Source organism: Rhamphochromis longiceps, linkage group LG17 (genome assembly GCF_057381845.1).
Source record: "Rhamphochromis longiceps isolate RC_006_pf linkage group LG17, R_longiceps_female_GT1.1, whole genome shotgun sequence".
Lineage (NCBI taxonomy): Eukaryota > Metazoa > Chordata > Actinopteri > Cichliformes > Cichlidae > Rhamphochromis > Rhamphochromis longiceps.
The window spans coordinates 4,151,595-4,179,410 of NC_140573.1; the positions used below are offsets into that span (position 1 = coordinate 4,151,595).

The 27,816-nt window shown below is 39.8% G+C and overlaps 1 protein-coding gene across 2 annotated transcripts in view; it reads left to right on the forward strand.

Annotated features, from left to right (window-relative positions):
* nav3 (neuron navigator 3) overlaps nt 1-27,816 on the forward strand; it is a 405,702-nt gene that overhangs the window by 100,605 nt on the left and 277,281 nt on the right. The window contains exons 1-2 of one of the 2 annotated variants that reach the window (XM_085385778.1): nt 5,027-5,307; nt 17,836-18,279. In XM_085385778.1, coding sequence (XP_085241904.1) covers nt 18,211-18,279 — 69 coding nt within the window. In that variant the 5' untranslated portion in view covers nt 5,027-5,307; nt 17,836-18,210. Of the gene's footprint in view, nt 1-5,026; nt 5,308-17,835; nt 18,280-27,816 lie in introns of those variants that run through there. The other variant, XM_085385777.1, reaches the window with a different exon arrangement.

A 27,816-nucleotide genomic window follows, 5' to 3' on the forward strand; every position in this document is an offset into this window, starting at 1 on the left:
ATGAAGGTGAGTGAGAGGAATATTTGACTTTGTTCTTCTGTAATTTAAAATGGACATTTATTGTGATATTCTAAAAAAAACATTTCATACAACCTTCTATTTTTTTCAGTCTTAGAGGAACAGGAACAACAAGGAACACTGGAGTCTGTATGCCCAGTATGATCGGTGAAACTCCCTTTTCTATCAGCATAAAGACGTTTACCTACATTTAATCAATTAAATATCTTTGTTTTAGAAAAAGAAGTGCAAATTCAACAGCACTTCCACTTACAAAAAATTGCTGCTCTAGTAAATGAAAAAACATGATTCTACAGGTATAAACTGCAAGAAATAAACATGTAAAATTACAGAAAATGCAATTATGGAACAGAAAACTTTGGTTATTTCAAAGTAAATGTCCATTTTCTGAAATCGTGAAAAAATTAATAAATAAAAAACAAACAGAAAACCCACAAAATATAGTAATGATTTGAACTAGTACGGTAATGAAAAAAACAGGAAGTTTTTTTCTGTGGTTTAATTGTTGATCTATTACTGAATGACTTTGATTTAGTATGAATAGCCATGGGATGTTTTTATCAGTAGAAACAACTGTACAACTTGTGAAAATACACTTAAAAATCCTAAATGTAGGCTCTTCTTTACATTGTGGGCTGGTTTTTGGTCCACAGGCCTTATGTTTGACACCCCTGTGCTCCCTATTCTTCGCTTTCCTCCAAACGTTAACATATGACGTCGCCCTATTGCTCAGGTGTCACTATTGTAAATCTTGCAGCTGCAGTGAAGCCGACCTAGTCTCCAGACTGCTTTAACCTTGTGAGCTGCTGTTTTTGTATCCCAGGATAGAGAACAATTCACACGTCACGCATAACGACTGTTCTCATCAAACCCCTTGCTGGGCTGCTAAATTGCTTTTCAAGCTGTCTCCCACTGGTATTCCCATCATTATTGACAGACCTCAAACATCCTCTAAGACTCAACAGACTTGTTGTCTCTCCGGTTCTCAAGCATCGTGTCATTTCAGAAAAAAACAAAAGAAATACTTTCAAGTGGCTTTGCGGGTCTGTGAGACTGAGAAGCACATTCCATTCGGTGACACTGAGGGAAAACTTTGTCTCCGGGGAATTGGCGCGTTGGAGGGGAACAAAACATGGCATCAGAGCTGGGCATTTAAATTAGGGTTGCTTTTTCAGCTCTGTTTTTTGGGGCATAGATGGGTATAATCCTCAAAGGTAATTGGATTTTTCCAGGAATGGAGTGCAGAGGTAGGATGCAGCAGGTTGATGAGGAATATGAGGACAGTTTCCACAGCTAAAGAGAGTTGATTCAAAGTTTATTGCTTGTTTTTCTCCAGAAACATTGTTGAAATCTATTTGTGCTCAGCATTGTCTTACGTCTTTCTGCATCAGGTAAACTTGCGGTCATGTCGCGTTACAATCCTGATGGGATTTGGGGGGGTTTGCGCAGGGGCTGGGAACTGCAAAAGGTAGCAGTCTGCAGGAAAGTAGATATGGCTGAAAAAGTCACACCTGGGATCTGCAGTACATCATGTGTTATGAGGAATTGGTACTGTGGTAGACTGCTAGCTTTCCAGTCGTTTTATTCTTGTATTCTATGTGCAAAGAAAACTGTGTTTAAGCTGAAATGGTAATTGCATATGTGTTTTTGAGCTCAATGGATAAATTGTGACAAATTCCATTTAGTTTCTTGTTATTTTAAGCTCTTTTTATTGCACTGCTGCTCCCTGTGATGAATGGTGATCTGTGGTGCAAAGGTGCAAAAGTGAAGGAGCCACAGGATTCATAGTAGGGCCAACACTTTGTAGTGTTGCGCTAATCTGTCTCCTGTCTTAACTCAGCTCTTGTAACCTGTTGGATTACAGCGCAGGAGGGCTGTTGTGCATTCAGTTTTGTGTGTTACAGAATCTAGGACTGGCATTTTAGACTGGTGTATATACCAACCTGACTCATGGTTGTTATTTTTTATGGATTGTGTGGATTTCTTATGTTCTTTCATGTACACATCATGTTTTTAAATGTCCAATGATTTACTCTTGTGCTACAGCAGCTGTGTTGAGTACTACAAGGAGAATAATGCTGAACTGTAGTATTCTTTAAACAGCTCATTACCTCCGCCTAGGATGTTATGTTTTTGTTTGTGTGCGTGCGTAAGATTCATTCTGTGAACACAGTTGCTCATAATGTTTTGAATGAACTCTAATAAAGCTTTGTAGGAGTGTAGAGTGGGGTCATGGTAATAATCCATTCAAATGTGGCTTACAGCCACTGAGGTCAATAAGGTCAGCTCAATGAGTGAATGGTTGAAAATAGACAAAAAGCCTTATAACCTAGAAAGTGTGATTCTTAAAAGTGTGGTGTGTGTTGACAACATATACAGTGTAAAGATTTAAAACATCATGTCACATTTGACCTCTGACCTCTCCTTCAAAGTCAATGGATTGATCTGATGGTCAAAGTGACAATAACGCTATATAGAGATATTTTGAAAACTGTGTTTCCTACTGTGATTGTTTCTATTGACAGCATGTAGGCATATGTGATGCATATGGATTCTAAATATCACATTACTCTGACCTCTGACCTCTTCTTCAAGATCAAATAAAGTCAAACTTTCAGAAAATGTATTTTATTTTTACTGCACTACAAACTTCTTTAAGCAAATTTTAAAAGAGCAAAAAAACCAAAATGCAATGCTAATACTGGCCTGAGAGTGTGCTGCCTTGGCAGAAGTTTTTGCTCTCTTAGTGCTTCTTGTTATAGCATATACGAGTTAATCTTAGTAAAAATTCTTAGAAAAGAAAAGAGGAAAATCACACTTATTTAAACTATTAAGATGTTAGCAAACTTTAAAACAAATAAAGTGAGTAAGCCTGTGCTAGCAAGCATCTGTTAATCTTTATCTCCCTTTCTTTTACCCTAGGAGTCTACGAGGCTCATGCTAAAGTAATGAAAACATTATTACATCCATTAAATGTGATCAAAACATAACGTACCCAGCATTACTTATTTCTTCTTCTTCTTTTCTTTTTACACATTGCATGCTCTCTCTCTCTGCTTTAAGAAGAGAGGAGGTCCGACCCATTTATTCAGGAGGGAGTAAATGAGTCGGACCTGACGAACACAGCAGTGGCAGGAATGCTCTGAATGATATGGTGATCTTACTCTGGAAGTCAGGTGACGAAGAATGGCATAGACACGGAGGTCTAGAAGTAATTAGCGTTTTGGTCAGAGTATCTCTGTGATGTTGACTGTAGATGTACAGATCATATTATATGGCAAGTCCACCAGTTGATCCTGTTTAATTCAGCACAAGTGGTTTCCAGAGAACGAGTGTGGGAGAGAAAATGACGCCTATTAAATTCAGTTTAGTTTTTTTTCTCAGTCTTCAGCCTTTGTGCTTGTCAGAAGAACAAATATTACCGTATCACAGAGACGTGTGTTGGTTTGGGTTCTTTCTTTCTTTTTGTCCTATTGGTTTGAACCAGATGGGATGCAGCTCAAAAACATCCCTCCAGGCACCAACCAAATTCTAAGAAAAAAATGTTTTATAAAGACCTGCTGACTGTGACAAGCAGCGGACTGCTTTGTGCTGCTATTGTGAGACAAATCCAAGCACACCACTCCCATACAGTCACGATGACAACAATAGCTGCATTTCCCCTCTGAACTTTACTCTTTAGGGAAACCTTTTTTCCGACTGTTTAACATGTAAGTCATTACCATTAAACCGCAGCCTCTGTCTGAAATCAGCATGTGGGTTCAGAAGGCCGGTCAGTATGTAACTTCTTTGTTTATATTAAAAGCATCCATGATACTCAAATCCAATTGGCCCACAATGCATCCATCGGTGTCAGAGCATGCCATTTAGCATTTATTCTGGCTTTTTTAATCCAGTCCCTTTGGCCTGAGAGTCAAAAAGTTAACCATAGCTCTACATTTTTAATAATTATATTAATGCCTTCGTAATTAATGAGTTTGTGAAGATTTATTTAGTCCAGAGAGTGATTGAGCTTTCAAAGTAGAGTTTTCAGCAATTAAATGAAGCACTTCCTTTATATGGATGTGTCATACGTAATTTTCTTGTGGTAATTGTTAATCTTTTGATTAACAATTTAGGTATTTTTGTTTTATTAGTGACTTATTAACTGTGCTCTAACATACACTCCAGCAGCAGTAAACTCAGTACACTTTAAAGATTCACTTTCTTCACGACGTGGAGTTCCCGGTACCTCCGCATGCTGCCTCTGTGCTCTTTGTTCCACTTCATTGGGGTGTGTGCCTGTGTGTGAATATGTGTGTGTGTGTGGATGACAGTGTATACCAAGAGAGCATTTTAAGGATGGGTTGGATCTCTCACTGTCTACTCCCCCATCCCAATCTTCTCTTTGCTATGTAAGTGAGTGAGTGTGTGTGTGTCTTCCTGTCAGTAGCAGTATTTGATGTTGTTGAATATAAGTCTGGATGGCATGTGCATGTGTGTGTGTGTGTGTGTTTCTGAATGTGGTGTGTAAAAGAATGAAGAGGGTAAGTGAATCTGTGCAGGATCACTCTGTGTGTGAGAGAGACAGAGAAAAAGAGAGAAGAAGAATAAGGAGGAAAAGCACACTGTGTCTTTGCACATGTGCACGTTTGTTGCATGCCTCTGTAGGTGTGTGTAGTAAGCCCCCCCCCCCACCTTTTACACACACATACACACAACTCCAGGGACTAGCATGTTCATTATTCTTCCTAAAAGAACCATTAAAATTTCATCAGTGCAATGCAATCTGTAGCAGGGCGGGGGGTAGGAGTGTGTGTAGGAGAGAGAGAGATACTCAGTAGTGTGAGGGGAGGGAGGGAGCTCGCATCCTCCACTCGTTCACTGCTGCCTGCCTTCATTCCCCTCTCCTCTCCCCTCTGCTCTCCTCCTTTCTTCTTCATCGTCTTCTTCTTCTCCTCCGGTGGCTGGATTCCCTGGCTGATCGGGAGCACGCCAGATTACTTCTATCATGACGTGAGCCACCAGCATCCCTCCTGCCTCATTCGCTTCGTCCTCCTGCCTCATTCTACTACTATTACAGTACCACTCTGTCCTCTTTCTCTCTCATGCACCGCACTCACACTGGAGAGGAGTTAGCATCCTGGATAAAAGGGTTAACAAGGTGTACTTGGAATCTAGAGAAAGGATTTTCTTATTCTTGTTGCTGCAGGCAGGTTTGGATATGTAACACATGGAGCAGGATCCTGCAGGAGAATATTTATAGAGTTGAGTCCTCCTTTAAAGTAGTTCATGGCAGGAGATTTAAAGGTGAGACGTTCATTTGATTCTGTCTTTGGCTTCAAACTTGTTGATCAGCGTGACTTAGACAACACATCGTGTCCTTTTCTATGTACACAACTTTTCAGAGTTTTGGCATTTTCACCCTTTTTTTTCTTGAAGTAGTGTTATCTGGTGTGCTGTACTACTGATTCATTTAAAGGAGTGAGGCTCATTAGTGTTGCTCTTTTTCTGCAGTGATCAGAAAGGCAGGGGAAATTAGCAGCAGCCTTTAAAGGCAGCAGGGAGTGAGTGAGCATTGGGGTTTTTTTCCTTCCTCCACAAACCTCTCACACCCACCTCCTCCGCCCCATCCCGTATGCCGCTTTGTTGTGCCAGCATGTGCGTGAGGCTCTGTCTCACAGGTAGATCTGATGATGCTAATTGTGTCCTAATTGGGTTTGTTTCCCTCCAGCCGTGGAGGTTTTTGCTTTGCGAGCCTCTTACTGCCACAGATGAGAGAGATGGTGGCTTGGCGTGTGCGTACATGTGCGAGAGTAGGGTCCAGATTATGTTTGAGTGAAAACGAGGGAGAGTGTTACGCTGAGAGCTGTTGCAGGAGTGTGTGTCTGGACCAGCCTGTGAGGATTGAAAGAGTGAGTCTAGAGTCTTTTGGTAGGGTGCTTGTTGTTGTGTGTGTATGTGGCCATAGGACTGAGTGTGAGCTCTGTGTGTGTGTGGGTGCTACTTGCAAGCACATCTGTGGAGGTCTTGTGTGATGGATGGTGACTGACGGAGGGTGTGAGGTGTGTGAAGGAGGAGGATGAAGAGGAGAGGCAGTAGGATGGGGGAGGGTGTAGAGAGGAGGCAGTGTGTGTGTGTGTGTGTGTGTGTGTGTGTGTGTGTGTGTGTGTGTGTGTGTGTGCGCGCGCACGCGCGTGTGTGGGAGAGAGAAAGAATCTAGGTAGTGGAGCAGTACATCACAGAATGGCTAATGGAATGCTGGAGACTTGAAGGGTCCTCTCCCATTTCCCCTCCATCACCACGCCTCACCCCTCCCTCCACACAGGATTGTGGGCAGAGTGTGACACACCAACCGACATGCCGTGGCTTATGTGTAGACTTCTGCATGTGCTCCACCCTTGTCAGGGAAGAAACTGGTTGAGGAGCTACCTGGATGAATATTTCTACCGCCTAATTATCATCTTTATGATTTTAGTCCCGGTAGAGTGTAACACACTGCTGCTAACACGTTGCTGTTGTAAATCTATTTTCACCTGTAGTCTATTTTCTGGTAGCTTTCCTCACTTTCTAATTTGTAAAGTAGTTTGAGGTGAAGAAGCTCTTAACGACAGCTGTACCACGACTGAAAAATCAGCAAACCCAAGCACAAACCCCCCCTCAAAATCTTGGATTCATTTTAGCTAAGCAGTACCAGTCACTGTAAGTCAAACACACATATCTACAAGAACTGAATAAAAATAATCTACATGACACCTTTGTGGGGTTTTTTGCTTGATTGTTTGTATCTGTCCTCTGTGTTTTTACCTTTATGAAGCTCATTTTGGAGCCCCTCGATGTTTTTGTGAAGAGCACAACTCTTGTGGTTAAGGGTCTCGTTAACTGATTTGATTTCTTCATATTTGCTGCCTAAATCTTTGAGTCGCCCAAGGTCATCATGGACCTCTTCAGATTCTCTCAATAAATGTTTTCCACCTGATCTTTAATTTCCTAGAATGTGTTGAGGAGCCACAGTTTTGCATTTTTATATTGTTCTTTCGCATTTTGCTCCAGCCTGGCCTGTTTTCAGCTTTCAGTTCTGTGAACTAGATCCACACCCTCATCATCCGTGCGGTTTTTCTGTCAGCTGCTGGACTTCCTTCTGGAGATTCATGCTGCATTGGTTTAAGGTTTGGTTGTCTTCCTGTTTTGTTTTACATTTATCTGCCAGCTGATTTTGCTTTGAGACCTCACACTGCTTTGCTGATTCAAGGTTTTCTTGTCTGTTCTAACTTTCTTATATATTCATCCTCAGATTCTTTTGCATCTTTAAGCTTCATATTTAAGGCCCCAAGATCTTCCTGAAGAATCTGATTGTTTTTTATAAAGTCTTGTTTTTCTTTTTGTGCAGACCTTCCTCCTAAGCTATTTGAGCCTCAAATTTAATCTTCACGTCCTGCACTTGGTTATTCAGGAATGTTTTCATCTTGACAGTTTTTCTCTCAGCCCTTTTTTGCCCTTTCTGCATACCTTGGCGACACTTGAGCTGTGGGAGGGTTTTGATCTTTCGTGCAACACATTCACAAAGCTCAAATCAAATTCAAATTTTATTTGTCTGGGGCTTTTTTCATGTAAGATCCTGGAAATATTGATGCTGCCCTATGATGACCCAGAGTATCTCAGCATCTTCATTTGATTTATTAATTTCCATCTTTAAATGTTCTTTCTGAAAATCCCCCCTAGGTTGATAACAGAATCTCGTTGCCATTACAGAAATAACTGAATAAAATAAATTCCAATGACCTTCGGCGCATATAGCGAGTATTGACACCCCTCTGGCCCACAAGCTTTCTTGAGCTGTCCTTCCCCTCCAGCACCCCTGCCTTTCTGTGAATATAAAAAGATGAGGCATTCGGCAATCAATGTTTGTAACACTGTTGTGCTGTTATCCCTCATTTCTTCTGGGGCCTCCATGTGATTTATTGGGGCTCCTGAGGCTCACAACCAGCATGGTGCACTGCTGGGGGAGGGGGAATGTGCGTGAGCATGTGTGCATGAGAATATGGGATTCTTTTTACACTCTGTGTGTGTGTGTTTAGAATGTTTGGCATGTGACGCGAGGGAATTAAAATTGTGTATCTGCAAGGAAATACTCTACCCTCTTAAAAATGGTGCGTATGCTTTGAAATGCAATTTCGGTCCCCATGTAAATTAGCCTGACAATCTGTTTTATTTAATAGGGACAGGCTCTCCCCTCAACATCACTTTGTGAGGTGGTCTTTTAAACTGAGCCGGTACTGCTGTATATCACTTACACAATTACAACCTTCACAAATCTATTGGTTATAAAAGAGAAGTTTATGAACTGCATGCAAAGCTGAAGGGGACGGGGGGCAGGGTGTGGCAAGCTGAAGGAGGATGCTTCAGTTGTTTATGGTGCATTTAGTTGTGTTGTGGCACGGTACTTCATTTTGACCTCTTGATATCTGTTGAGTTGACTCTGTGTGTGTGTGTGCGCGTTTGATGACAAATTCTTGTCTATTATGAATCAACATCTAAAATACCACAGTGCCTAATTGTTGATAGTCCTGCTATAATCTCTCTTCTTCTTTTATACTTAAAATGAAAAAAGACGACCCCTCCTCTCCTCGCTCCTTCTGTCTTCCATGATCCACCACCGCTATAATGAGATTTGACGTTAATCCCGACACAATAGCACAAGATTACGCGCCACCATAATGCTCTGCAAAGGCATGGCAGAGGGTGGAGAATGGGTTTGGCGCACGCAGAGGAAGCTTGGCTGGGTGAAAGCACATTAATGTAATCTAAGTGTAATTGGGTGGTAATGCAGCTTGTATGTAGATGAAAGGAGGAGTGGAAAAGCTTTTTTTTTTTCCTTGCATGTCATCCTCTCTGTCAGACGAGCCCAAGGAGGGAGAGCAGGAACAACATGATGCCAGTGGTGCTGTGGGTTGAAAGACTGGTCAAAGACTGCCTGGAGACGGTGTGACACAGATTATTTATCTATAAACTGATGTCAGATTCTTGTGGTGAGAGTGGATTTTTCAGAGAATGGAGTTAATGAATACAGTGAGTCAATAAAGGGAAACTGGGCAAAGTTTATTTTGGATTTCTTTTAACAGTTAACAGAGAAAAAAAGCTGGGTTTTTTTAGATTTCACTGGATTACATGTGAATTTATATGACATTAAAATGGATTTAATTAAAGTGTATTTTTTGAAGTGTTGTATTTCCTGCATTAATATTTAAGCCTCAGCCATTTTAATCATAAATTTGACTTGCTTGGTGAAAAGCTTGGTGCAGTGTTCTCTTGGATGTCTTACATGTTGTGTTTTACTGGTATTTTCAAATGATATGACTAATCAATGTACTATATATAAAGTAACTGGAAACAGCCTCAGAGACCACAGTGATAAGGGAATGCGAGCTATAAATAAAATCATGAACAAGCTTCTGAATGTAGTCGGGAGGCTTCTGTAAATAACATAGGTATTTTATGACCTCTTAAGTTGAAAACACAGAGGGCCACAGGGGTGTTTATTTTGCAATGGTGTAGCCACAAAAATGTTCTGCTTGCCCTGCTAACCTCTTGTCCCGTTGCTTGTCTTTAGTTTAGCCTTCCAAGTAAGTGAAATTCTCAAGATGCATAGAACGAGACACATGCATGTATAAATGGACCACTGGTGGAGGCGGGATACACTTTGAATGATAGAGATTTTTGAGTCATCACATTTAATTTTGATTCGCCAGGAGTTTATAAATATATATAAACAACTATAGAGGTTGCCCAGTATGATGGACAACATTAGACACAAATTAACAAAAAGAAAAACCCCAAACCACACTAACTGAAAGCAAAAACTAAGCTCAAGTTAAGTTTTTGTCAAGATTTGACCAGGCTCCATAGGTTATTAATATTCACACAAGGTATTCAATTTGGTTCTTTACTGAGCAGGTAGTGAATGTAATAGTGCCAGAATCGTGGAAATACGGTGATGTTTACATGTACCAATCAGGAGTCGAGCCCTGTTTTGAACCATCTGCAGTCTGGATATTAGTGACTTGCCCATTCCAGCATATAACTATAACTGTTGAGTGTTGATGTATTAAAAGCACAAGTGACCTTCTCATTAAAAGATCAAGAGGATTTAACCTGTACCAAAAAGGCTTCGAGGGGAAAAAAAAGCTGTCTTTGACAGGAGATTGACAACGTAAAAGGCACTCACCAGAAGCACTTATAAACGAAGAACATGCAGCAGACTGACAACAGTGTATGTCCACAATAACCAAAGGCCTACTCACACCACAAAATGGGAAACCATTGTGCAACAGCTAAGCTTGCTGATAATGGTGGTGCAGATGGCTAACTAGTCATTTGCCACTTCTGCTGCTGGCAAGCTAATTCCTAAGTTAGCCAGCCAGACTTCCAGTCATAGCTCTAGTTCTCTAAGCTAGCTGGCTTAGAGCAAACCAACCTGCTTGCATGTTCATTAGTTTATTCCATAGCAGTGCCACAGTTGTTTTATATGTAGGCAAAGAAAGGTAAAAGAAAATAGAAACAAATCTGATGATTTGTGCAAATTCAGGTCACTGAATTTAAAGTTAATGCAAATGATTTGTGAGGCTATATTTTACTCTGCACAGCTAATAGTATTATTGGTTTTTGTGGGGACATTTTCCCCTTTCTAGAGGTTACTATAATCTAAAAAAAAAAAAATAACAAAATGGGTTAAAAAAAAAAAGACATAAAAAGCTTTTCCACTCTTACCTCTGTTATTCATTAATTTTATTCATACACCAGATGATTAGCTGCTTCCCTGCAGGTGCCAGTATCCTAATAGCTTTGCATTTTTACTCCCAGTGCATTTTTTCCTTAGTATTTAGTTTGGTCGATGTGAGTAATCTTGCCAGCTGTCAGGGCTCTGTGTGCAGGCAGGCAGAGAGGAGGATCCAAACGCAGGACTCAGACACTAACTTGAAACTCAAAAACCTCAGCTTTATTGCTGGTACGAAAACAAAACATGAAGTGAACATGGACTATGGAGAACCAAAACACACAGGTATAATCTGATGGTACGACACAACACCGAGCATGGGAAAACACAGGGCTTAAATACACAGGGTAGTAATGAGGGAATGGGCAACAGAAGGGAGACACAGCTGGGGGAGATCAGGGCTAACGAGACGGGGGAGCTAAGCTGCACACACTAACATAAGACAAAGATTTTCACAATAAAACAGGAAACAAGAATTACTAAACCAGATGCAGACATGACACTGAGAGACAGACTAGACACTGAACAGAAACTGTAATACACATGAGAACCCAAAACCTAAGAACTGATCCCTCACCAAGAATAACAGAAACAGATCTATAATGATAATAATAAACAAAGCACCAGAACATCAGAAAACAATCCATAATGCAAAAATAAACCAAAACATAATAAACTCAAAATACTGGGTCCAACGGACCCAGAACCGTGACACCAGCATGAGATTTAAAATCCCAAGCTAACAGGGATGTTTTGGCAGGTAGGGTTTTAGCTGTGAGGGTCAGATGCCATTCCTGAATGATTTCCTTGTCACTACAAATAAGTCTGTGATCTCTGAGAACAATAAACAGCAAGGTGCCAGGAAAATGTCAGACTCGTGCAAGCTTGTGAAACAAAATAACCGATATAATATTGACACCACAACACGCACTTCTCAAGCTAATGAGCTGCCACTTCTTCTGTCAGTCTTCACCTTCACCATATTATTACCCCATTAAAGAAAGCCAGGATACCTGTAGCCACACAAACATGAATGCACAAATATACACACGCCCAAGCATGCTGTCTGTGCTCAACAGTTACCGTGACAACAGGAAAAATGCCACAGATCTGGCAGATTGTTGCAGTTTTTGGGGTTTTCGTTTTAGCTGCGGTTCATCACCCAAGTAAAGCTTGGGGTGTAAATTTGGTGAAGAATTACACGGGACTAGTCAGTATTTTATCTGTAGTGTGCCTTATCTATAACAAGGTTTCCTGATGTTTGTGTACATGCTTATGTGCTCTTCTCATTCAGGTTGGCAGGCGAGCTCCTCTGGCTTACACAGTTCATCACTTGCATTACTTTCTCTGTCTCCTCCGTCCTCTTTTTTGCCTCTTGTTGCATCTTCTCTTAAGTGTAGCTGTGCACAGTGAGCTGCGAGTCTGATGGATCAAGACTGAAGGATCAAAGCAGTTGCAGACAGTGTGTTGTGTGGATGTTTACCTGGGTGGGTGTATCTTTACATGAAGTCAACCTCTGGAACTCTAGCTGCAGGCTTTTTGCACCTTATTTGCCAAATTGGCTCCGTAGGGAGTTTTGAGACTTCTTCTTCTACAGTAGATTTCTTTTAGTCATCTGGAAAAGATTTTAACTTAAATGTTTATATGCTAAAAACTCGCTTATTGTGATTTAACGCTAATATAACATGCTTTACTTTGTTGGCCTTAAAAACAAAGTGTGTAAACTAAATGCTATTAAGTGGGGCCTGTCAGAGTAGATTCACATATTCACAGTGATCTGTGTTTGTCATATAGTTATTCTGCATTAGGGCTCATACAGAGCTACACACTTTTCAATGGGCTCTACACACTTCTTTATGCTAATATGACAATGCACATTTTGCAAGTTATCAGTGTATTATTTGCATTATTTTTTGCATTGTTGGGAATCATTTTACAAACTTTGTCAACTTTTTGAAACAAATTAATCACTATATACATTATTACATTGACTTTGTATTGCTGCTTTTTGCTCATTCATTGCTCTTTTGCATATGTTTTGATATAATAATACAACTGCATAGTGTTAAATGGTTCGCAGTCAACAATAATAAGCACATTATGAATATAAAACTATGTTGCTGTAACTGTGCTAAGGAATCTTCTAGTGAGCTGCGGAATGGTCAGTGAGGTCCCCTAAGTGCTATAATGTGCAGCAATAGATCCCTACTGCATTTATTAGATTTATCAGTAATATTAATGGCCCACTGTGGAGCCTAGTGAAGTATGGCAAGGCTATTACAGATGTCCTAATTGCTAAGTATATTCCCATTAGTCTTTTTTCTGTCCAGTTAACACTGGCTCATAAGCAGACATAGAGTGTATAAGAATATTGTTTCTCACATTCAGTACTGCAAAAATGAACTAAATGTATCTGAGTATCTGGATATCTTTTATATTAGTAACTGACAAAATGAAATCTTGTACTACTAAAAGAATATGCAAATTATGGAATATTACCGGCTACATTTAAACCAAATAAAGTGAAATGAAGATCTGTGCAAATATTTAAAAATAGATTTTGCATTATGCACTTGTTTAAGAGACCATAGTAGCTGGTCCAGTACACATGCTGCCCAAATGACATTTATGTTGAAGGAATGCCATTAGGATGTTATAGCATTTTAATGTGATGGCAAGGTGTTCTTTATGTTTGACCTCTGACCTACTGAGGTGATAATTTATAACCTCAACCCACATGCTCTCCCCGAGGAAATCAGGCCGGCTCTATGGCCATCATTTACATCTATTCGAATTGAAGCAGCAATGTGTAGTTAATGCCCCAGGCCTTATGAATCAAACTTTATTGACCACTTGGAGAGTAACAGACACCCTTTGAATACCAAGTGCTAGTGAAAGGCCACTGGGTGAGAGAAATGCGTACCAGCTGTGGAGCTGAAACTGGGATTACCAGCAGTACGCCAGGCTGTGATAAAACTGCAGCGGCTCCTGCTCATAAATATGGAGGTTTCACTTCCAATAGGATTCCTTACAACCGAAGGTGATTTAGCATACAATATTGTGTTTAACATAAAAATGCGCGATATCAAGTTTTTCTTTTACTTGTGATCATTTTCAAATCTCTTTTTAATTAAAAAACAAAAAACCTTCAAGTTTGTCAAGTCTGCATGTACATTATGTGATGTATCTTTTTTTTTTTTTTTTAGCTCCAGCACAGATAAGCCATGGTGTGAAACATGGTCAAGCACAATCCTGCTAGTTTCAGTTTGTTATTTACTAATACAAAAGATGCAAACATAATTCATGACATTTACTTAAAAGAGAAAAGCGTTCATCTGTAAAAACATACTGACATATGAAAAATTGATTTCACTCTTCAGGAATCAAGGTTGAACCTCTCACTATTTGCCCTTGATATTTATACAAACTATTAAAAGGTCCAGGGGAAAGGCACAAATGGTCATTTGACTGTGTAAATTTCATTGTATGGAAACCTTTATTCTCAGTTCTCTGTGTTTTATTTCAGCTATAGCCTAATAATAAAAGCACTTTTGAACAGGCCGTGTGAGATTTAACTTTAAGGTTAACGGTGTTAACTGAGAGTAGCTGTGTCACTTCCACATTTATTCGGCTGTTGCTTATTAATGCTAACAAATCCTTGCTGGCTTTACTTTGTTGCCTGAACTACTTGTATTTGCAGTATGCAGTGAGGAATAACAGAACTGTGTTTATTTTTAAATGACACTTGACAATAGGGCTGCCACGATTAGTCGACTAGTCACGATTACGTCGACTATCAAAATCGTCGACGACTAATTTAATAGTCGACGCGTCGTTTGAAGCTTTGTAAGATCACAAAAGACGCAGGAATAAGTAGTAGGATTTAAGAGTGTAATAACGGACTGAAACAGAAGATGGCAGCACTGCATGTACAAGGATGCCAGCTGCCGTTAAACTCCCGAAGAAGAAGTAGCTCTGTCCCAGAATTCATAGCACGTCCCTGCTCAGTTTCCAACAATGGCGGCAGCTAGTTAGTTTTAATATTACTCTTATTATTCTTTCTGGGTCACAAAATAAACATTTAACATATTTTCAGGCGAGAATGTAGCTGTGTAAACCTCAAATATCTGCTCAGTTTATCAGGACACCACATATTTTCAAAAGTGCTCCGACGTTTTCGGAGACGTCTGTTACCCACTAGCTCGATAGCTAGCCGGGGTTCAAGGCTCACTAGAGCCGGTGAGAACACCAGACTCCCGGCAAATCGTTTTCAAACCCACCGCCGTCTTTCACTACTCAGGTTAAACATATATAAGTCACTTAGATAAGTTATAAATTTTATTGTTAGGCTTTTTTTAGTATTTTATTTGTTCCTGAGTAAATCGGTTTGGCTGAGATTAAAGTTATAGTTTTTACACAGCTGAATAAACATCAAGCAGACAGCTGATTTTTAGAAGTGTGAGATGCTCCAGAATTTACTCCGTTGTCCTGTTATATTTTAGATAGCAAGGAGCAGACGGCTGAGTTTATTAAACTTCACCGAAACAATCTGTAAATGTCATTAAAATGTAATAAACTATCATCTTGTCTTTATTTTTAGTTAGCACAGACCTTAAACACTTACAGCTGTAAGCTAATGATAGTTATATAAGAGCAGATGCTGCTGGTGCAATAAGCTGTACGTTTTACGTTCAATGGATCTGATTAGTCGACTAATCGCAAAAATAATCGGTGACTAGTCGACTATCAAAATAATTGTTTGTGTCTTTTAGTCATTTTCTTCTAAATGACCATGAGAGCACAGAGTTTCTTTTGTTCGTTAGCAAGGTGACAGTCGAGTTATTGTTTAGATTTCAAGCAAACATAAGACAGTTTGTGAGCAAAGTTGTCTGAATTTCATTAGAAACTATGTAATAAGTATCTGGTCTGTCACTTTTATTGGGGTCCAAAGCCTTCCAGTGCTCTAAAAAGTTAACCAGTTTGCAGTTAGTAGCATTAAGCTAAGCTTGACATTATAACATTTTAAACATGAATTACCCTTATAGCATTAAATCAAACACAAGTTTAACTGTTATAATTCAATCTGGACATTGTAAAATATGATTTTGCAAAATTAAAATAATAAAATAAAACTTTGTCTTTTTCTCTATCTGACTGAGTGGGTTGTATAATGAAGCAACTTCATTTTGACGTTCTGTTCACAGAGTAACAAAACTTATAATCTGTGCTGTGTAAATATATTAAAATAATAAGCCTGAAGATTAATTTGTGGAAACTAATGCATCTTTTTTATGGCAGACATTTTAAAATGTCACCATAGGAAAAGCAAAAGTATAAGTAAATTAATGAGGATGGAATTCTGTTAGCTGCTTTGTTTTCAGGGGTCTGGCTGAATGTTATTAGGAACACTTGTGCTGTGACTACTACCACAAGTCAAAATATGTGCTGTGGAAAATGACACTTTTACTTATTTATTTATTTTTGGTAGACTAAGTAATGACCACAGTAGCTGGTTATATATAACACACTAGCATTATTCTGAGCACTGGCTACTGGTTATATCTTGCAATATATGGAGCAACATGTACAGCTTGTCAGGTAAACTATTTTTTCCTATTTAAGTCTTGCTTCCGTCTTTTGCAAAGGTGCTTTGTGCATTCTGTTGCATGTCACACAAAGCAGATGAAGAATGACCTCTGACCCCAGTGGCCTAGATACAAGGCCTTCCTGTCATTCTGATTGGTGGTACCGGCTAACCTTTTCCTTGCCGCAAAAAAAAAAGTGTGCCATGCTGTTCCCCGTGAGGTCCCATTGTTTCTTTTGTAATATTCAAGGAGAAAAATGGAGAAAAATTAGCACTCATGCAGTATGCATGACTTTAGAAAGCCTCTCATATAATTCTATTGCTGAGGGAAATGGGGAAGTCCAGAAGCAATATAGCTGTGTTTTTAGCAGGTTTAGCATTTCTAGTTTGCTGTGTGTTGGTGTAAATTTTTTTCCATAAGCTGTTGCAGCAAATATCCCCTGTGCATTGCTTATTTTTTGAGGCTATCAGATAATGTAATGTAACAAGATCCCAGTGGCACTTAAAAGAAGTGCTTTTCAGCTTTTTGCTCGCAGGTAACACTCTAGTTTCAGCTTGCTGGGTTCCAGCGCTCAAGTCATGGTGTCCCCAAGAACCAGCTCTGAGTTGGCAGCACTTGACATGATTGCCCTTAAGTAACTGACACGGTTGCGGTGTTACATTGCACTCTGCAGCTGGGTAAGTGTTTAGTGGCAAATACGAACTGTTAAGATCCTGCTGTGTTAAGAGAGGAGATGAAAGTGAACAGGAGCTATACAGGCCCCCTAACGGTCGAGCGGTGTTTGGCTGGGGAGACTGTTTTCTGTGATGTCTGTGAGCTTTCAAGACAGTGGGAAGGGCATTATAACTCATGCTCCTGTTTAAGAGTCAACATTTTCCTAGCCTATTCAAGGCTTTAGATTATGACATTGTGAAATACAATCCTACATCCATATTTATAGAATTAGTATCCTAATCTGGGGTTTCATTCATAACCGATAACAGCGATAACTGTGCAGCATAAGGCCTTGTAAATGGATGTCAGTAAACCAAGTTTTTGCACAGTAAACCAACCATGTCAGTAAACCAACTTTTGCACAGAGGCAGCCCCAGCCCTATCCATATGGACTCATTGCAGTTTACCCAATGTCAGCACGTCTTAGCTCTTTCCATGCTTCTTTTTGCTCGAAAATGGGTTTCGATACTAAGACAACAAAAACAATTGCTCAATGTAGAACAAATGGCATGAAGATTCTCCCCGCTCTCGCTCTCAGCACCATGGCAACATTCACTTTGATATGCAGAAACCCCCGCCATTTGTACAGTGCAGCACCAAGGGGAATATTGACTTTTTGGTGAGGCAGAGAGTTTTTGCATTAATTGTGTTGTTGTTTTTTTTGTTTTGTTTTGTTTTGGGTTTGTTTGTTTTTATTGGGGGGGGGGGGGGGGGTATTTTCTCCATATAAATCATAGAATGCATTGTGTGTCTGTTTTTTCACAGATGTGGATGCGAGACATTGTGTTGTACCAGGGACTGCACTGAGGGAGAAACAAGCCTAACTGTTGTCTTCATGCAAAAGTAGACAACCTGCAGACTGGACGTCGCCATCAATCTTCACTTTGTTCCAGTTATCATAATGAGCCTCTCTTGGTAGCCTTCTGCTTGAACCTTGCTATTTTCTCAGCTAACAGAGCATTCTCATTTTACTTTGACCATACATACCAACCTCTGGGATGGATCGCCTGTGTCCGGGCGAAGGCGTTAGCCGGACACAGGCTTTTGTTGTCAAACTGTAGCCTGGATTCTGGACCAAAGTGGATTGTGTTCAACTTACTTCATGTGATTATTTTCTGGAGCTATTTATTTGGATCAGGGATGGATGTACCAGAAGCCAGCAAGCATGGCAAGAAGTCGACAAGTCAAAAGCTGGAGGACCAGAAAAAGGTAGGTGACAGGTTTCTGTCCTTTTAACTTTGCTCCTGTCTTTTCCCTAGCCTCTCTGTGCATGTGTGCACGCATGTGTGCACGCATGTGTGCACGCATGTGTGCACGCTGCATTTTCAAAGAAGCAGCTGTATACAAAAGTTTGTTTATCACCTGGTATCTTGTTCTCTTTACAAAAAGGAGAACATGTTGGTCCAATTGCTGCTGTTGTGTGAATTCCCGGTAGCTTTTTTGCTCCATATCTGCTAATAGCTATTTATAAAGAAGATGAGGGGAAAGGTGGAGTTTCTTCCCCCTCGGTGCTTTTACTCTTTTATCTCGGCTCATGTGGTGTCACAGTGGGCAGGGTGCATCCCAGCCTCCCTCTGAGAATACATATTTACTCTCTGTTTGAGATGCTTTTTATGTTCCCGTCTCTGGGAATGGGAAAGTGGATTCTAATTTTAACAAAAAGATAAATACGATTTCCTTTTTTGTTTTTGTTGTTTTGGTAAAGTTATATCATGTGCTACAATGGTCTCTACATAATGGTGTGATTAGAAGATGGTTTTGAGTCGCGCTCTAAATGCTGCACATTGGACCTCAGTTGGATCAGATTCATCCGTAACAGCGGTGGCTGGATCGATGGCGAGAGCCCAGGCGTCAGGCAAGTTCACACTGTCTGCAGAACGTGGATTCGAGGACAGTGGCACTGGCCTTTGCCTGTCCGATCAATTATTGTATTTATTTAGCTGTAAATGCGTCCAGTGAACATTAGATCTCATGATGTAATTCAAGTGCTGCCTTACATTTTTCTGTATAATGTGTCAATGACAAACATATACTAGATGCCATTTTGGCCATACATATAGAGGAAGAGCAAAATGTTAAAATAACGCAGCGAGGTCAACTAACCTGAGCCACAGAATTTTCAAATGTTTAATGTCACTGACACGGTGAGACTAACTGTATCTGCTCATCTTGTTAGTTTTGGGCTATATGTAGGCTTTGACATTTGCCTAAGCGCTGTGCACAGCTCATTTTGAAAAGTAACACTGCCATTACATAATCATCTAAATCATCTGGAAGCCAGTGTTGTTCTTGTTAGTAAAATTGCACGTTTTCATTGAAATAGCCTATTAAAAATAAGAATATTCATATAGAAATATGAAGGAGTGACACTGAGTTCAGTGAATCACTGGACTGATTATGGAACCTCTGTTAGTACAGACTGTAATGTGCAGTGTGAGTCTAGCTAAATGTATTTCTGCTATGGCTTTACTCGTGTTAAGTTTGTACTTGTTTAAAGATCTAGTGAGAATTTTTCTACACTTTTAGAAGAATATTATTTTATAAAATACTTTGTATTTTGTTTTCCCCCCTTTGTCTGGAGAGCTGAGTTTGTAAGTTCACTTTTATATGGACTTAAAAAGTACACGTACTAAGATGCAAACAAAGCCTGTTAGCGAGAGACTTCTCTTCCTCCCTCTTCCTCTGACCTCATTCTTCTAATGAAGTGCATTTGATAAGCATAATGAATTTCCACGTGAAGTCCAGGGAACATATGAGTTCAAGTTAGACTTTTGCAGCACTGTTAGGGTCTCAATAAAAAGGATGATTGTTCTTTAGAACCTGAGTGCTATAGTAGTTTTTTTCTCTTTAGCAGACTACAATGATGTCTTGCTGTTAGTGCTATTAGCCAATTTTTATACCCTGTTAGAGAAGACAGACAAACTACTAATAATTTATAATAATGGATCGATGTAGCTTTCCACAAGCACATTGATTTTTAAGATAAAAGTTGTGAGCAAGAACCTGTATTTGTGCACAACATGCCCATGTTGCATATGTCCTGTCATGTGACATGAATTGAAATCGGATACTGTTCTAATAATGTCGATAAAGTCGATCACTCTGTCTCCACTTGCATTAAAGGTCATGTACTGTAAACATATGTAGTGTCTTTCTATTTTCCAACCTCTGCATTGTAGGTAAAGAGATTTTAGCATCGAGCTCGGTTTGGAGCAGAGTGAATGAACAGAGTGTGACATCAAATATTCATCTATCAGGGGAATTTGACTGAAACCGTTTGGCTCTCGTTTCGGTTAGATGTGCGTCCTGCCAAAAGATAAGCTCTCCCTCTTTGTTGTGATTGTTGCCTTGAGCTAGGCAACAAATGGTTTAGAGCAAAAGAGCTTCTTATAGGTTTTAAATCTTCCTAGTATGTTTCTGTGGGGGGTTTCTGTGTGCTGTAATTGCCTGACTGGATAGGGTTAGTCTCACGTGGATGTGTCATCTGTGGTAGTTGAACGCAGCACAAAATAAATGTTGTACTTAAAGAAATGCTGTGTGAAAAGATGGAGCAAATACATTCAGTTTCCTTATCTTTTATAATGTGACCCGAGTTTTTTTCTTTCACTTTGTGTGGGGTGGAATAAGATAAACTCGTGGTGCAGAAAAATGTCAGGGACAAATGTTACATTTAATTTAAGCATTGAATTGATTTTCAGTCATTTTCTTTCTTGCTCAGCGTTAGATAAGAAAATCAGTACGACTGATCTTTGTAAAGTAAACATGCCAGCAGCTCATTAGCTTAGCTAAAGCACTACTGGCATCATGACTTTAGGAAGTTATTGCTTCCAGCCAACCAGTCTAATGCTAACATGACACTACAATTTGTCATTTTTACACTTACATATTAGACAAATAAGATATAATCTGCTATCTAATGAGCTTTAAATGTGCTGGTAGTCAGATTATGTTACCTGGAATAAAGCCAGAGCCAAGCTAGTAGTAAAATGGAACATTTTATATTGTTATCAGCTAAGGTAACTAGCTTCTGGTTCACATTTACTGTATAAGAATGCAAAGTATTATCAGTCTTCTCATTTATTTTGATGCATTCTTTTAAAGGCTCTGCCTACAGTTTTCAAGCTGTTCAAGTGGACTATTAGGATTAGATTTGTTGTCCAAACTTTAGCAGGACAAACTTTTCGCCTCACAGCCGACTGCATTGTCAGGGCTGATAACAGTTCATTTGCAAAGATGTTGAGTTCAACCTTACTTGATGAGCTTTAAATAAGTTCTGCATGCTGTATGGAGATGTGTATGGAGTTTTTATTTGTAATATACTCCTGTGAATACCCAGTGGATAAACATGTTGAGGATCTTTGTGTGAAATCTAGAAAGCTGTGTTTTGCCAGCACTTCTTATTTCATCACCCTGGGAGTGTTTGTTCCTTTCCTCCCACACTTTACACTTTTCCTCCTCCATTACTCGCTGTCTTTTTCCCAGATGGATGGTACTTCTTATTTTCACATTCATCCATCTTGAAGCAGTAATTACGACCGTAATGCTTACTAGGGAAAATAAGCTCATAGTAATTGGTTGTGAATGGTCAGGCAGGGGCGGCAGCTATGTCACTGAGGCATCTCATGGGAAAGTTGTCATCAGCCTGTGAGATTTTTCCATTCGCTGTTAGAGTCGTATCTACCGGTAGATCCTATTAAAGCTGTTTTGCATGTGCACCTTTTTTCTTGCCCTAACAATCAATGATAGTGGCAATGAGCTGTCACTGAATGAACTGGTTTGTCCTCTGTGTGACAGACTGTTCTTAAACCTGACTGAGTTTGTATATATTTAGTTTCTAATCTAATTAATGCATGCCAGTGTGCCATAAGTCTAATCTGAACATAGCATGTAATAGGAGATTGGTTATGATGGTTAAACGATTTACCGGGCATGTTCATACTGAGATGTGCTTGATACTGTGCAGAACTGTGAGTGGTTTTGTTTGCTGTGACTTTTGTTTTAGACTTTTGACTTTTGCTTGAAGAGACTGAAAATTCAACATTTTATTTTTTCAGTTTCTATCCAAATGAAATTCCTTCCTCCTACTGGCCTGAGCCATCGAGGTCTTCAGCTTCACATTGCACTGCTTGGATTTAAAATGAAACATTTTTACATTATAAAGTCAGTCAGAGCACTTGAACCACAAATTAGGTATATAAATAAGCAAGTGTTCTATTAGATTTAAGTCAGGCGAATGTGGGGAAGTCAGTGACATCAGTTCCTCCATCCTCCTGAAACTTTCAGGGACTCATGTCACATGAAGTTGGGCATTGTTGTGTAACAGGAGGAACCCTGGACCCACTGGGCCAGTGTAGGGTCTGATAGTGGAACTAGAGGGCCCACTAGAGGACATCAGGCGCTCATGCCACCCTCATGAAGTCTTTTTCTGTTTCTTTGTTTTCTGGTTATTCAGAGATATTTTCTAACTGTGGGAGTGCTCATCATGTTCCTCCTTGCACAAAGGATCAGATACCTGTCCTGTTGAGATGTTAAGGACCTTCTACAGCCCTGTCCAGCTCTCCTGGACTCACTGCCTGTCTCCCAGTCTTGAGACTGTGGTGGGGGAGACAACAAACTTTCAGGGAATGGCACAAATTGATGTTCAGTCCTGGAGGAGTTGGACTACCTGTGCAACCTCTGTAGGGTCCCAGGTATCGCCTCATGCTGCCAGCAGTGACCCTGATACTGTCCAAATGCAAAATGTATTATTGTAGGGTCTACCTTACAATATAAAGTGCCTTGAGGCGACAGATGTTGTGATTTGGCGCTGTATAAATAAAGTTGAATTGAATTGAACTGAATCAAAACTAAAGCAAAAATAATCAGAAAAGATGAGGAGGGGAAAATGTCAGTGTCCTCCACCTTTAAACCATCTGTGCTTTGGGGATTGTCTCATTGTTGACCCTCTGGTGCCCCTGTTGTTAATGTCATTAACACCAAAGAAAAAAAAACCTCTGCTACTTTATGTTATTATTAACTTATATTTGTATAAGTATTTGTATATTTGACTGCTTGACTGCTGCTGCACTAGAAATAATGCAGTTCGAATTTAACATGAAAGGTGAACTGTTTCAACACCTTTTGCCACTTTTAGGCAAGAATGTTATTGTGAAATTTAGTGGATTTCTTTAATGTTCATTTCACGTTATTATATTGTATCTATTCTTGCTCAGAACAGGTAAGGACCTCATTCCTGTTACAGACAACCAAAGAATATTTTCCCTTTTAAAAATAGTGCAACAATGAAACTACTGACTAATGGCAGAGTTTCAAACTTTAAGGAGTGAAAGAATTTCTCAACAGCACATGCATGTCACAGGGTTAGGGTTAGCAATTGTTGCTAGATTGACACAACTTGATAAATTTTTTATGACTCTACTGCACTGTAATAGTGTGGTGACATCCTAAGAGAACCCACCCTAACCCTAAAATATACACAAACCCACTTTGTTGGGCATGGTATATCAGTAGTTCATTCATGAAGGATTAGTGGGTTTAGACCACTGAAAAGTTCAGAGTGAAAACATGTCAAAACAGAGCAGCCATCATAACTGTGATGTCCAGGTCAGACTGAATGATAGAGAACAATAAAGAGGGAAGGAGTTGCCAGAGAGAGTTTGAGGGAGAGGAGAACAAAATGACACCAAATGAAAGGGATGTGCAAGAGTGGAAAAACTGACTCGGGGAGGAGGATAAGGGTCTAGCCTGAGTGGGAAATGAACCCCATGACACTGCTAGGAAGCGTCATGGGGCCTTCCATCTGCACCCTGCATTGACATTTATGCAGTCTGTGCGCAGGGTGATGCTCTCGTCACACAGAAGCAAAGCTGGGCGGTAGCCGCCTGTCTTAATTTGCTCTTACAGCCAGCTGTAAAAAAGTCTGACAGAGTTGTGGAGTTTTTTTTAAGGATGTCAGTATTACAGAGTTCCTCGTATTCCTTCTACCGACAAAACATGAAAATATGGAAATAGAGTTTCAAAACATATTATCATTATTATACATATTATTCCCAAAAGGTTGATCCTGTTCATCTGGACATCTATTTTCACTGTGAGAAACGTTTTACTTCCCTGGATGATTGAGACATATATATATTATTCATAACAGAATGCATAGTTTTGGGCTCATATGGTTTTTTCTGCAGGGATTTTAGAAATTAAATAATTTCTTTAGCTTTTAGTTTGCATGGCAGCAGATCAGTTACTTTTCTGCAAATGTTAACGTGTTGTTTTTCATTATTGTTACAGCTGAAAAGAAACGAACAGTCTTTACTTTGAGTTTGCAGGGTATAGCTGTTATTCAGACATATTCTTTAATTTTACATGCATTTTAAATTACCCCCTTGCATATGTAAGATTCATTTATAAAAAATGAACAAACTGTTGTTCATTCTTAAAGAGTTCCCATCATATGGCTGGCATCGTTGGGTATAATTAAAGAGTCTGTTAGCTGCCAGACATGTAGTACAATTTTCCATCACTCCTGAGAAACTACATCCAGACTCAAATCTGAAAACTCGGGTCAATTGATTTGCCTTTTTTGTAATACACAAATTACTAATTAATAATTGAAACTGTATTACTGATACATGTTTTCTTGTGGTTTTGTGTTATTGTTGTACAGTATATTAACATACACTGGGTCTGTCCATGCTTTGACACAGCCATTTTGTCTCCACAAAGCTCTACATCTGGGACAAGTTTCTCCTCTAATGCTTTTCTTTTGGTATACAGAGCTGAGTGGCCTCAGTCTTTTCTTCTGATTGATTTGGAGCTGCAGCACTGTAGCATGAAAATACTGACCAAAACCACTTAATTGATCTCCTTTAGCTCTACTTGTTGAAAAATGTTGACCATCAAAGTGAAACGACTTCCAAACTCATAATATTGCATGGTATTATCAACCACTGAATACAGCACAAATTGGATTTAGAACTGAAATATGATTTGTTTATTTCTTTTGTGTTTAGTAATTGTCAAATGGATTGTTTTCACCAATGTGCAACATATCTACATGTGCACGTATGTAAATGATGTAAAGTCATTCAGATGCCAGCAGAAAGTTCACGTCGTCATAAAAAGCAGCAAAACCAGAAATGGGGTGCAATCCTGTTATCTCTGCATGAGCAGTAACACCCTGTGAGTAAGGGATATGCTCTATAACTGACAAAGTGAGCTACATAATAAATGTTGATTATTGTAGGCCTCTGAGTCTGTGCTGTATCTTTTACTGTGGACCAAGTTCAGGATGGTCTCTGCACAGAAAGAAGTGGAGTCATAGAGCAGTCAGGAGGTGCAAGCATTTAAAAGTTTAAATAATTTAAAAAAAATGTAACAACATGTTGTTATTTGAAACATGACTTAAAATAATCCTTGATATATTTGTATTCAGTAGTTGTGGCACTGAATCCTTAACAGTGACAGGGCTTGAACTACAGAGGGAAGCACTTGACATCACAGTGGATGTGTCTCAGCAGTTTCACAGTATTTTCTGTGGCACTGATTTTGTTCTCGCATGGGTGAATTTAACATGCGTATGTTGCTGATAGCTGTTTCATGCATTATGTATGCTCAATTCACAGTATGTTGGCATGTGATGAGGGTATCCCCTGAGTGCGGGGCCGGATCTTGTGAAGAAGCAAGCTGTCAGCATTAACAATGACTGCGTGAGTGCACCTGTATGTCATTGTGTCTGGACTGCATCCAAATGGATTTACTTAGATCTAGTTTGTAGCTGTGAGGGTTAACCTGACACTTGTTGTAGGTGAGGTGGACTGTATTATCCCAGTGCATTCAGGCTGATTGACAGATTCCTGCACATCTAACGGCAGATAACAGGATTAGCACAACAGCTGGATTCCTAAGAGGGGCCACGGTGCCGCGGGTGGGGTTTCAGATATGGGTGCTCACTCATGACTGGTGGAGGCTTGTGCTAGCACATGATGGAATATGAGCTCAGTGTTGCATTTATTCTGTCTTAGCCTTGTGTGTTAAATCGTGCAAGTTATATCCTCTGGGTGCTGCTGGTAAGTGGTAAAATTCACGAGAAGAGAAAAAAAAAACAGAGACAGAGTTATTCCCACTGTGGTCAGCTTATTTAATTTACACATGGAATGTGGAGTTGTCAAACAGATTTGTATTCTGCATCGAGCTCTCCTCTTATTAAACACCATTTGTCTGTGTGATGTGTTATTTGACGATATCCAACAATAACTTGTGAAGCGAAGTGAATTAACTGAAGCAGTAGCTTTGTCTTGTAAATGTGATCATCCTGACAGAATTCCATTAAAGTGGGAATGAGATGTGTTCATAGGGGCCGAACTGAGAGATGAGCAGTAGTACTCATGGATGATCACTGTAGTGGGAATCCCTCTGCCTTGCATTTCTTAGTCCTACTCACCAAAGCAGTAGTTTTGCTTTATTTTGTCTGGTTTGCCAAGTGTCCAGCTAAACATTTAACTCTAACATCCATGGTACATACTAATTATTAACTTGGGTTAAGCAGAAAGTGCTGATAAGTGTTTCTTTAAAATTAAATTCAATGTTTTAAATACCCAGATGCGTATTATTGTTACTGTTAGTGTGCAGAGCCACGTTGGTAATAAGGGCAGGGATAGCTCAATAAAGTGGTGGCCCCATGATCGGAAGGTCAAGGGTTCGAATCCACTGAACGGCTACTCTGAGGTACACCTGAGCAAAATACTGTCCCTACACACTGCTCCCCCGGCGCCCAGTGGTTGCCCACTGCTTCACTGAGTGAATGGGTTAAATGCAGAGAGGAATTTCCCCCTGGGGATAAAGTATACATTGTTATTATTAATAGAAGTGCTTTTTGCAGTTGCAAGTGAGATGCAACAAGAAGTGGTCTTTGCACAAACAGGTCGTTCCTGGGATGAAGGCGGGTAGTGTGACTCATAAAATCAGCCAGAATACGGTGACATCATAACTAATGAGGAATGATTTCATGTATGAGACTTCCTGAAAGTTGCTGAATCCCTACACAAAAATGTAACGTGTTAAAAATGGATGGAAACATTAAGAAATGCATCGGTTCCGTGTGGCGGGAGCTGTGTGTCAACATATCGATGGAGTATTTGTGGTATACCATTAGTATCTGCTCTATTTCAAACCTTAAATGCTTGTTTACTAGAGGGAAATAGGTTTGTCTTGATTTCATGTATAGCAGTATGTGCGAGTAAACTGTTGATAGTACAGTTTGCAGGATTTTGCAATGCTTGCATAAAAAAGCAAAGGAGAATATTGTGCTTCACCAGGATGAAGAGCTGAATTGAGATGTGCACAAAGGGATAAAAGGAAGGAGGATTAAGATGTAGCCAGAAAGACTGAGACATTGTAATGTGTCAAAATCCTGCAACAGTGGAAAAGTGTTTGTACAGGCTAGACCAAAAGATGGGAGCGAATTCTCAGTTCGACAGCTTTTGGTCACTTTTTTCTCTTCCCTAGGGCGGTTCCTGTGGTCACTCCTCTCATTTTGGAGGGCCCCATTGCGTTATTGGATGAGGCCTCAAGGTCACAACAAACAAGGCCCGCATACAACCACATAATAAGCATTTTCTCCACAACATGGCCGACTGATCACAGAGACCAGAACTTGGCCTTGGATGAAAACACCCTCTTTGGCCCTTCAGATAAACACGGTGTCTGGAAGAAAGCAATGTTTTTCATCTCTAATTCTGGCGTTATTTA